This window comes from Gekko japonicus, unplaced genomic scaffold (assembly GCF_001447785.1).
Source record: "Gekko japonicus isolate JY-2015 unplaced genomic scaffold, Gekko_japonicus_V1.1 scaffold1830, whole genome shotgun sequence".
Taxonomy (NCBI): Eukaryota; Metazoa; Chordata; class Lepidosauria; order Squamata; family Gekkonidae; genus Gekko; species Gekko japonicus.
Window position 1 is genome coordinate 1 of NW_015165300.1, and position 10,624 is coordinate 10,624.

The 10,624-nt window shown below is 54.5% G+C and overlaps 1 protein-coding gene across 1 annotated transcript in view; it reads right to left on the reverse strand.

Moving 5' to 3' along the window:
• Positions 1-2,731: 2,731 nt before the first annotated feature.
• Positions 2,732-10,624, reverse strand: part of FES (FES proto-oncogene, tyrosine kinase) — a 14,878-nt gene continuing 6,985 nt past the window's right edge. Inside the window, exons 12-19 of the mRNA XM_015410388.1 lie at positions 10,611-10,622; positions 10,449-10,502; positions 9,772-9,890; positions 9,151-9,245; positions 6,197-6,320; positions 5,560-5,717; positions 5,204-5,326; positions 2,732-3,091 (exon numbers count right to left, since the gene is read on the reverse strand). Of these exons, the coding sequence (XP_015265874.1) occupies positions 2,949-3,091; positions 5,204-5,326; positions 5,560-5,717; positions 6,197-6,320; positions 9,151-9,245; positions 9,772-9,890; positions 10,449-10,502; positions 10,611-10,622 (828 nt within the window). The 3' untranslated portion in view covers positions 2,732-2,948. The remainder of the gene's footprint in view (positions 3,092-5,203; positions 5,327-5,559; positions 5,718-6,196; positions 6,321-9,150; positions 9,246-9,771; positions 9,891-10,448; positions 10,503-10,610; positions 10,623-10,624) is intronic.

Below are 10,624 nucleotides of genomic sequence, written 5' to 3' on the forward strand. Positions count from 1 at the left end.
AGACACACACCCCAGTCGAGAAGCCAGGGCAGCACCAGAGCAAAGAGAACTGTGTCCATTCCAGAGTGAGTCAGTCCGACTAGGCCGGGTGCCTGGTGGGCAGCCCAGACAAGGTCCTCCCCCTAGGGACCCCCATCCCTCCCAGTTCTGCAGCTGAAGCCCCCCAGTGGCCAGCCAGGCAGCCCCAGGAGGAGGAGGAGGTGGGGGCCACTGCACCGCCAGGGCTCGGCTGGCTTGAGAGGCGATTGGCATCCCCTCCCGAGGCCCAAGACGTTGCTGGCCGGAGCCGGTGCTGCAGACTGGCAGCGGCACAAAGCACCTCGAAGCTACAGGTGGGGACGTGCCGAGCCAGCAGGCGCGCTCTGTAGGACGCAAAACAGCCCGTCGTATCTTTTCTGAAGACCCAGCAGCACACGATACAGAAGGGCGTGCCAGTTTTTGAGGTCACCAGAAGTCTTCCTCAGGAAGCTGTTGCAATTCTCGGGCACGCAGGGCTCCTCCTCAGGAAGGACACCTTCCTCCCTTGCGGCAGCCTGGCCACACCAGCGGATCGGGCCTGTGCCTGGGGAGGAACGCTGGAACTCCTCTGAGCGGGCCACATTCGGATTGCGCTGCCTGCACACACGGGAAAGAGCCGGGTTTGCCTTTGAGTCACCAGCAAGTGGGGACCGATCGCGCCTGTGGACACCCCAGCTGCTTGCAGGGGAGAAATTAACCGGAGGGTTGGACTCCTCGGGCCTGGCTGGTTCTGCTGCAGCACAGCATGGCCACCCTCTGAAACTGTCTCTGGGGTCAGGGAACTTCAACCCCCCCCCCCGGGTCCCTCCCCCTCCCCGCCTTTCCGGGTCTGGGTCTGCTCTCTGGCCAGCCGGAGAGAACACCACTGTGGCAATCCCCCCCCCCATCCCCCCCAAAGCCCCGCATCTCTTCCAGGGCTCTGCACCAACCCTTGCCCTTTAGGTCTCATGCAAATCCAAGTGACTGTCAGCCAATCAGAGCCCGGGAACTCCACCAGATGGGAGGAAACAATTCCTTCATAGAGTGGGCACTTCCTCAGATACACTGACTTCCTCGAGCCTTTGTCAAACCTTGCTTCGCCACGCCTTCTGGGGTTGCCATAGTTATGGGGGACGGAATTCCTGCAAGTAGGGTGGTGAGTGAATAAGTGAAGTCATAACTTTGCTTTAGAAGTCATAACTTCCCTTGCAAGATGTGCCTCCTCTCCCTCTTTACCAGGGAGAGGTGTCCTTGAAAGCTTTTTGGTACCAGCTTGAGCAGTAGATAACCAAGCCCTATATTTTCCCACTTGGTTGAGACGGCAACGCTAGGCGTGGGGTGTCTGAATGACGTATGCTTGAGGAAGGAAGGGGCTTTTATTTGATTTACCTATAATAAGCTTGTACCCGCCAAAAGTCTTTAGTTCTAACACAAGTGATGTTCTGGATCATGCATACCTCTCAATATCACTGCCAAGGAGAGAGAGAGTTGTTGAGAGTTACTTGACCAGGGATCTGACAGCTTTACATGTAGGTGTGGGGGGTGTTGGTTGCCAGGAAGGGCTACTTAGAGTAGCTCTGCAATAAATAAAGTAACTCTGCAATAAATATAGCTAAGATTGGATTAAGGGAGTTGGTAAGACCTGTGAATAGCAGCAGATTAGCATACTGCAAAACAAAAGTTTACAAACAGATGTGAGAACTGAATAACATTCGCATGTGTGGTGACTTGAGATAAGAAAGCAATATCTCTAGACAAAATTTACTATGTTTAGAACAATATTAAGTACTTGATGTTATCCTAAGTTTATCTACATGGGACATGAGGGAAATGCATTGCGGGAAGCCTTTCGGGGGAGGGAGGGAAAAGGGAATATTCAACCAATTGATAAAAAGATGTAAAATGTGATAAGAATGGAAAACAAAAAGTCTTTTGACCAAAAAAAAAAGAAAGAAAGAAATATCTCTGTTAAGTCCTGGGGGTTCCATTGTCCTGAGTTGTTGTAACTCAGCAATCTCCTGTTCTAGTCTGTTTCTAAAATACTTTTGCAATAAAACAGCCCCCGCTGAATATCCTGGAAGGCTGAAGCTTTCTCCTACAGGTTTCTCAGTTTTGTGATTCTTGATATTAGATTTGTGTCCATTGATCCGTTGGTGTAGGGCATCGTTGGGATTTAATAGTATATACCATGTTAGAAGATGAGCATCAGGACCTAACAATATCAACTACACCATCTCAGGCTCATTCACTTGCTCATTTTCTGAGCAGGTACATGGTCCTCTAAAACAGGCGTGAGAGGTGGCAGAAGAGAGATTTCTCTCTCACACTTGGAGTGAACTGGGACCCTAATCAGTCAGAGGCCTCATTCACACAGTCTGGCACTCACATGCCTTTGAAAGCCTTTTAAACTTATCAGGAGTATTATAGTGCTGCTGGCAGGAAGTTCCAATGCTCCCTCTTGTGAGCAGAAATTCCACTTTGTGAGCGACTGGCATTAAAGTTGTTAGCGAGCAATTTGGCTACTGCATCAGTTAGTTTTCTCTGGAGCCCTCCTTCCTGAGCTGAGACAAAAATCTGTGAGCTGGAGGCTAAAAAACTCACACTAACTCAGCTTAGAGGGAACACTGGGTTGGACTAGATGACCCTGGTGGTCCCTTCCAACTCTGAGATTAAATAAAGTAGAGCCCACAAAATAGCAGCCCCATTTGGGATATTTATAAAAGGAACCATCTTTATTACAGTTGTCAGCTTCAGAGAAACTTGACTGCAGAGAGTCAGAGAGAATATGGCTTTGGCCTGTCTGGGGAACAGCTGGCAGATCTTGAAATTGGCCGTAGTCGGGGGAGCGGGGCAAACAGCCAAGGCAGGCATGGAGAGGGTGGCCAAGGCATGTGGCAAGGAGGCCCAAAGTCAGCAGCTGGGGGGGGGGGGCGGCCTTGGGGCTAGTGCCCTCATGGCAGCCTCTTCGGAAGGGCCACCAGTTCCTGGAGGAGAGTGCGAAAGGTTGGTCGGTCCGAGGGGTTGTGTTCCCAGCACCTCAACATGAGCTGGTACACCTCCGCTGGGCACTGGTCGGGGGCACTCATCCGCTTTCCTACAAGAGAAGGAACAACTAGATCAGAGGATCAGGATGAAACCTGAACCTGGGTCCCCGCCACCACCACAATCCACAAAATATTCTGCTGGGACACTAAACTCATGCAAAGTGTTTGGGGAGATGTTTTAACCCTTTGCCCAGCAGGCCGTAGCTGATGTCTGGGATTGAAGGGTGTGAATAAATGCTTCTTTTTGTCTCCTGGGAGGCTGGCAACAGGCAAAACCTCAATTTTTCATTTTAAGGAGTTTTTCCCCCTCCTCTGGACAGAGAACAAGCAGGGAAGAGGAAGTCAATCAGTGGCTCCCCAGGCTCACATCAGCTACCTCTTAACAAAGGCTAATGGGTCTAGCTAGAGACAATGGGATGTTCAAGCAGGGAACAGAGGACTGTAGACTAGAACAAACTCCAGGAAGTAGCTGTCTAGAATTTTCAAGAAACACTTCCCTGACTTGGCCTGACTGGGGTCAGGGGGGTGGGAAAAGGGAGAAGATAAAAACTCAATGCAGGAGGAGGAAGTTCTCTTTTCCTGGGATGCTGAGGACATGAAGGTATGCACACAGAGCTTTCCTCTGGGATGGCAACCGTTGACCATGTGCTCGCCTACAGAAGGAGGGATCTTCAAGGTACTGAAACTTCGTAGGGATTTGTAACTTCCTAAGCCTAAGGAGCCTGTCCTATTTTAACTTCAGATAGGGCATGTATCGTGAGAGGGACAGAAGATTTGCATTTTTACCCTTTTCTTTTGGTTTCCTTGCCCAATCTGGTGCTGTGATAAAAGGATGCTTGTAAATATTTTCTTTTTAATAAATACTTAATAACGTTTGATGCTGGCCATGTCCTCTGCCCCACATAGACCACGGGTGGCCAAACTGTGGCTCGGGAGCCACACAGGGCTCTTTCACACATATTGTGCGGCTAGGGTTGCCAAGTCTATCTTCGCCGGGAGTGGGAGGCTCCCGGCCGGCGTCTTGTGCGCGTGCGCGCACGCCGCACGCACGTCACCCAGAAGTAACGGGAGGACACCAGGCATGCTGGGGGCGGGGCCACGGCCATACAAGGGAAAACCATAGAGTTTTCCCTTGTATGGCCATGGCCCCGCCCCCAGCGTGCCCGGCGTGCCTGCGTCACTTCCGGGTGACGCGCACGTCGGGGTGGAGTTCCCCCTGGGGCCCGATCCAGCGGCGCCAGGGAACGGGTCTCTGGGGCGGGGTTTTCCCCGCCCCCCGGGGGGACTTCGGATCCCTATGTGCGGCTCCCGGCAGGCTCCCCATCTATCTGCTTTCTTTGTTTCTTTTTCTCTCTCTCTTCCTTCCCCATCTATCTGCTTTCTTTGTTTCTCTCTCTCTCTCTGTCTCCCCCTTCCTTGCTCCCTCCCCCATCTATTTGCTTTCTTTCCACCTTTTTCTCTTTCTTCCTTCCCCCATCTATTTGCTTTCTTTGTTTCTCTCTCCTTTTCCACCGCTCTTTCTCTCTCTCTTGGACAAATAAATATCATTATCAATATCTGGTTTTACCCCTTTTGTTTTTATTTTGGCAGTCTCGTTTATTGTTAATAAAAAGCAAATCTGCATATTTTTCAATAAAAACATGTGTGTAATATTTGTTCCTGTCTTGTGGCTCTCAAACATCTGACGTTTATTCTGTGTGGCTCTTACATTAAGCCAGTTTGGCCAGCCCTGACATAGACCTCCACTGTCTTGGACACACTATTTTAAAAGGAGCGCCAGGAGGGGGGAAGGCAGTCGGTTGGTTTGCAAGTGGCTTTTCCCCCAGGGGCGCGCGAGGCAGTCATCTGTCTTTATGGGGACCAGGCACTGGGCAGTGGGAGACACAGAGGCACGGCCTCAGTTCTTGGAAAGGAACCTGGAAGGCCTGTCCCTGCCAGTGGGCAATTCCTTGCAAAAAGGGGCAGGTGGCGGTGGTGGTGGTGGGCTACCCAAGAGTGGAAGAAAAGCCCCTAGGGGGTTGGGAACCCCCAGGAGGACAGGGCAGAGTAGGGCCTTGCGGGCCGGAGCAGAGGCGCATTCCGCCACAAAGGATCGCCACTGCCGTTTCTGCCCAGACAAGGGCCCCTCCGTGCAGACCCCGCCCGTCTTTGCCGCTGCTTACCCTTCTCGACAGACTCACGGGCCTGCTGGTTGCTCATGCTGGCATAGGGGGTGGCACCCAGGCTGAAGGCTTCCCAGAGCAGGATCCCGAAGCTCCACACGTCGCTCTCGGAGGAGTACCGGCCTGGTGGGGGAGAGGCCAGAGGGAGGGGGTGGTGGTGGTGGTGACCCTGGCTGGATCCCTGGAAGGCAGGTGGCTGGCTGGGCCACACAACATTCGCCTGGGCCCCGCGGGTGGGAAAGGGCCGCAGGGAGACGCACAGCCCAGCTAGGATGCCTGGCCCTTGGGTGTCCCTCTAGACTCCCCCCCCCCCTCGGCTGCCCTGGTGGGGGGGGGAGGGCCACAGCGAGGGCTACCGTAATTCAGGGCTTCTGGTGCCGTCCACTTCACAGGGATCTGCTTCATGCCACCCGTGGAGGAGTAGATGCCGTCTTCTTCCTGCCGGGACATCCCGAAGTCGCTGATCTTGAGGGTGTTGTTCTCCGTCACCAGACAGTTCCGTGCTGCCAGGTCCCTGGGATGAATCAGAGACCCAAATGCGGATGCTGAGGAAAGAGGTCCGCAAGCCGTGCGGTGGCAAGAGGCACCTAGATCTCGGCTCCAGCTTGGAAAGCGTCCTTGGTCCAGGACGGAACCCACCCTGTTTACTACAGCAGGTCGCCCATCGGGTATACTGAATTCACCCTGTGCAAATGGATGCACGTTTGCCATTCATTCATTATTTTTCCCTGCAGAAAACTCTCATAAGAGTAGCTCTGCCCTTCCCTCCTGGAGCAAGCCTCTTCACGGTCTGCTCAGGTGTGCTCAGGGAACCCCGAATCCCCGGCTCTGGGCCTTGCATGGCCGGAGCCCTGCTTGGCCAGCAGCAGTCTGAGGGACAGGCGTCATTCGCGGTGCTTGCTGGGACAAGGATGGTGGCGTGTCCAGGAAGGGACGGAAGCCGCCGCGTGTGGCCACTCAACCAGGGTGGAGGGGAGCGAAGGGGTGGCTCACCGGTGGATGCAGCCCTTGCCGGCCAGATACTCCATCCCTGCCGCGGCGTTCTGCATCATCCGGAGCAGCTCCTTCACTCTCAGCTGGGCCCCCTCATTCCGCAGGAAGCTGAGGAAGTCCCCTCCTGCGGAGGAGGGTGGGAGGACTGAGCGCCATCTTGGCAGAGCACCCCCGGCCTTGGGGGCTGTGAGGAGGGCCTGGGGCCGGGCCCAGACGCGGGCCCATCGACTTTGAGCCCAGCCGCCTGCGATTGCTTCATCATCAAAATATCAAAAGTGCACCACACCAGACAACGGGATTTCTTCATTACTACCGATCAGAGCTCTATAATTAGCTACCCCAAATTTGTCCCAGACTGAAATTTCCCTAATACCTCACATGGATTAAATTCCGTGTCTCTCACTACAGCTGCTAGAGGCAGGACAGATGGCGACTCTTTCCTGCTAAATAAAGGCCGGACCTTGAGCATATCGTTAGCGTCAGTGATACATAAGGGGTGTCTTCCAAATAACATTTTTTGGTATCTGATTTCTGCTGCCAAAGCCAGGCATTTACACGAGTCTGGATGGCCGCTGGCTCTTTCGCCAGCAACGAGTCAGAGTCACTGGGCCTCACCCACTCCAGTCTAGTAGCACAGGCTGAAGATCTGGGCTTCCATTGGCTTACTTATCTGGCAACGGTACTTAATTTAGCTCAGGATTTTTTCCTTTCTACCATTTGAAATCAGTTGCCACTTTCGGCCATTCTTAACATTTTGTCTGATATAATGACTCGTACACTGCAAAAGAGAACATCACGTTTAGGCAAAACCTTTTTAGTGGCCTTAATTGTGGCCCCCAAAAAGATAAATTTCACAACTGATTGATGTGCCAAAGGAGCTTGTGTTTTCCCTATAACAGCTGAAGAGTTTTGGCTGCTTCCTTTGGGTATAAATATCCCTAAAAGAAACATCCCCCACTGGCTCCAGACTACTTTACAAACCGTGCAAGAGGCAACCTCCTGCTAATTTAGATTTTTCTACATTTAAAAAGGAATGCTGTTTTGTTTCATTTTTGTTTTTCAAAATCTACATTGTGGCTGGCTGGCTATTTCTCCATGTTCTTCAACACCATCCCTATCAAATACTGCCCATATTTATGCCCATAATATGTTGGCATTGTTTTATATATAAAGCAAACAATGCCAAGACAAAGACTAAAACTGACAAGGGACATCCTTCCCTTGTTCCTCTTAGACCAGATTAAAAAGGTAAAGGTCTCCCTTGCTCGAAAGCCAGTCGAGTCCGACTCTAGGGTTGCGGTGCTCATCTCCGTTTCAAAGCCAAAGAGCCGACATGACTAAACACCAAGGCGCACGGAACGCTGTTACCTTCCCACCGAAGTGGTACCTATTTATCTACTTGCAATTTCTTGCTTTCAAACTGCTAGGTTGGCAGGAGCTGGAACTAGAGACGGGAGTTCACTCCGTCATGCGGCACCCGGGTCTTGAACTGCTGAACTACCAACCTTCCATAGCCTGCAGTTCAGCGTCTTAACCACTTGAGCCACCGCAGCTTATTACTTATATTTAATTTAAGATGAGAAATACACAATTCCCCAAAGCACAAACATTTTATCAGGTATGAGCACCCCATCCTAAGACCCTGACATGATTGGCACAGCATCACCAATGTGGCACTGACCGGCCACTGGTGCCACTCGTCAGCATTCTGTGGCCAGTATAAGTGACCAACACTCCTTGCCAAGGCTCTGGCCACAAAGTGAACGCACGGTAAGGCTCCCTTCTTGCCCCCGACAGGCAGCGGCAAAGCCGGAGGCAGAGGCCAGGTTAGAAGAGCCCCCGTCGTCCCCCCGGTTACCCACCCAACCGGGCCCGAGGGGAGCAAGTCACGGGGGGAGACCATTTGGTGGCCCCGTCAGCCCCAACATCTCTAAGCTCTCCAATGCTTTTCTAGCATCAGGCATAACAAGAATGCAGGCTGGTTCGTCTTTTGGAAATTCAATAACGTTAAAAATCTTATTATGTTATAGATCAACTGTAGCGTTTGAGAATAAAACCAGCTTTGCCCGGGGTTATGTAATTTGACGCAATACTCTTTAGCCTTGTCACAAGAACAGTTGGGGGGGGGGGATGTGTATCTACAGGCATGATCCAACCAGCTGCTAGAGTGGCCATGAACTAACCGGCTGGCCTTGGGGAAGCAGCTCCTGTTGGCATGGGCGGGGGCAGGGTGGTCCGCCCCTGTGGCAGGGGGCAGGGTGGGCCGCCTCCCTGCCATCTCAACTGCACCAGTGCAGCTGCTGGGGACTCTGGTGGCGTCTCCAGCCACTCGTGGGGCCCCACGGCAGAGGTGCGTCCAGATGCCGGCCAGCCGGCCCTTTCAGAACAGAGGCACTGCCTGCCACACTCGCAGCCGGCCACTGCCACCACAGCCGACCGGAGGGAAGGGCTGCTCAGCCGCTCGTCTAGCAAAAGGGCACAATTCACCCTGCCCATCTTCAGACTCCTTCCCGCACTGGCCAGGGTGGCTATTAATTAACATTTATTGACTTACTTATTCTTGGAGTCAGCCTTTCCTGCTCAGATTCAAGGCAGTTACCGGAGAATGATGTACAGAGCTTATAACCTTGATCTGCACAGACCCTACTTGCCTGCCAAGTGGTTAAGATAAAAGAAACTGCCTGGATATGCTTTTTCCGGGGGGGGGGGGGGGGGAGAATGCCACCCCTCCCACGCCAGCCGTTGCAGCGCCCAGCTGTGGCTCCCTGCAGGACGCCCAGAGACAGGGCTTTCTCTCTCCTCAGCAGAAGGACCGTGCAAGAGACGGGAGGAGGAGGAAACGGCTCTGATGCCAGCACAACAGCCAGATTTTCACACCTGTTTCATATGGGGGGAGGGGGGGGTTGAATCAAGGGGTGTCAGAGATGCAGAAGCAAGAGAGGGCCTGGGCTTACCCTGAACCAGCTCCATGACAATGTAGATGGGGTGTTTCTGGGTGCAGACGCCAATGAGCCGGACAATATTTGGGTGATCGTATTGCTTCAGGATCCTGCAGGGAGAGGAAGAGGCAACAGGCCAGGGGCCAGCTGCGGAATGAGGCCTGCAAGACGTTTTCCCTCCAGTGCCGAAGCTTCTCTGCTCCACAGAGGCTGCCAGAAGAAGGGGAAAGCAGCTGCTGCAGCCCCGAGAGGAGGCCAGGGTCTCGCCAGCCAGGTGCCGTGGAGTCTGGGCTTCTGCCTGCTCAGTCGGAGCTGGAATCCCATGGCCGCGCCAGGGGCACAATGTGGCAGCCTCAGACCCACCACTGCAGCCTGCATCAGTGGTCTGACCAGGGAAGACAGGAATGCTTGCTTCCACCATACCTCAAGGAAAGGCAGGTCTGTCTTGAAAATGCCACCTTCCAAGAAGCGACAGCACCATGAACCACGGAGCTTCTTGACCCTCCCCCAGAAATATCCCCATCCTGGGCGGTAGCCCCCACCCCCAGGGTCAGACGACAGGGGACCACCCCTTTGGGCCCCTCCCGAACGCAGCGAACCCAGCAGTGGGGGTGGGGGGCCTTGTCCCACTCCTACCGGGCCTCCTGCAGGAATCTGGCCTTCAGCTCCGGCGGGAGAGTCTCACGGCAGGTCTTTACGGCCACCAGTGTGTTGTCACAAAGCAGGCGCCCGCTGAACACCTCCCCAAAGTGGCCCTGCGGAGAGAAGGCCGAGGCTGCGGGCTTGGTCACCCCGACAGACGGACGGATGGCAGGGCATTGCCTCCCTGGTGGCAAGCCCCCCCCCCCCCCCCCCCACGGCAGCCATCCTCTTCTCTGACTCCAGCCCCAGGTCTCTCCAGGAACTGCCGGACAAGCCATGCTGCGGAGAGACAGAGCAGGAGGAGGAGGAGGGCCACCGAAGGCCACTCGTCCAGGGCTGGGGGGCTCAGAGCTCCTCCGTGCAGGACGACGGCTCTGGCTGGGCCCACTCTCCACTGGGACCCTGCTCACCCACCGGCAGGGAAGGCGCTTTGCTTTGGGGCTCCCACCGCATGTGGCCCTTCTCGTGCCCAGGCAGCCCTCTGACTGTCCGAGTGGCAGCGCTCTGCCGTTCTCATCCACTGAACGCAAGGCAATCCTGCGCCAAAGGACACTCGGTGGCCCCTCTACAAGAGCGCTCCCCCCCGCAGGAGCCCAGAACTCCCCAGAGGCAAAGGTGCGCTTCTCCATCTCTTGCGTCCTCGTCCTCCTCCTCCTCCGAGAGTCGCTCACCTGTCCGATGCGCTCCCCCAGCAGCACCTCCTCGTGGTCCAGCACCCACTTGTCCTGAAGCAAGAGCGGCTGATCAGCGTCACTCACATCCCCCTCCTCGGCCCTCCCCCTCCCAGACCCCCCGGCAGGAAAGAGCCCCCACCCACCCACCCACCCACCCACCTTGGCAACAGGCT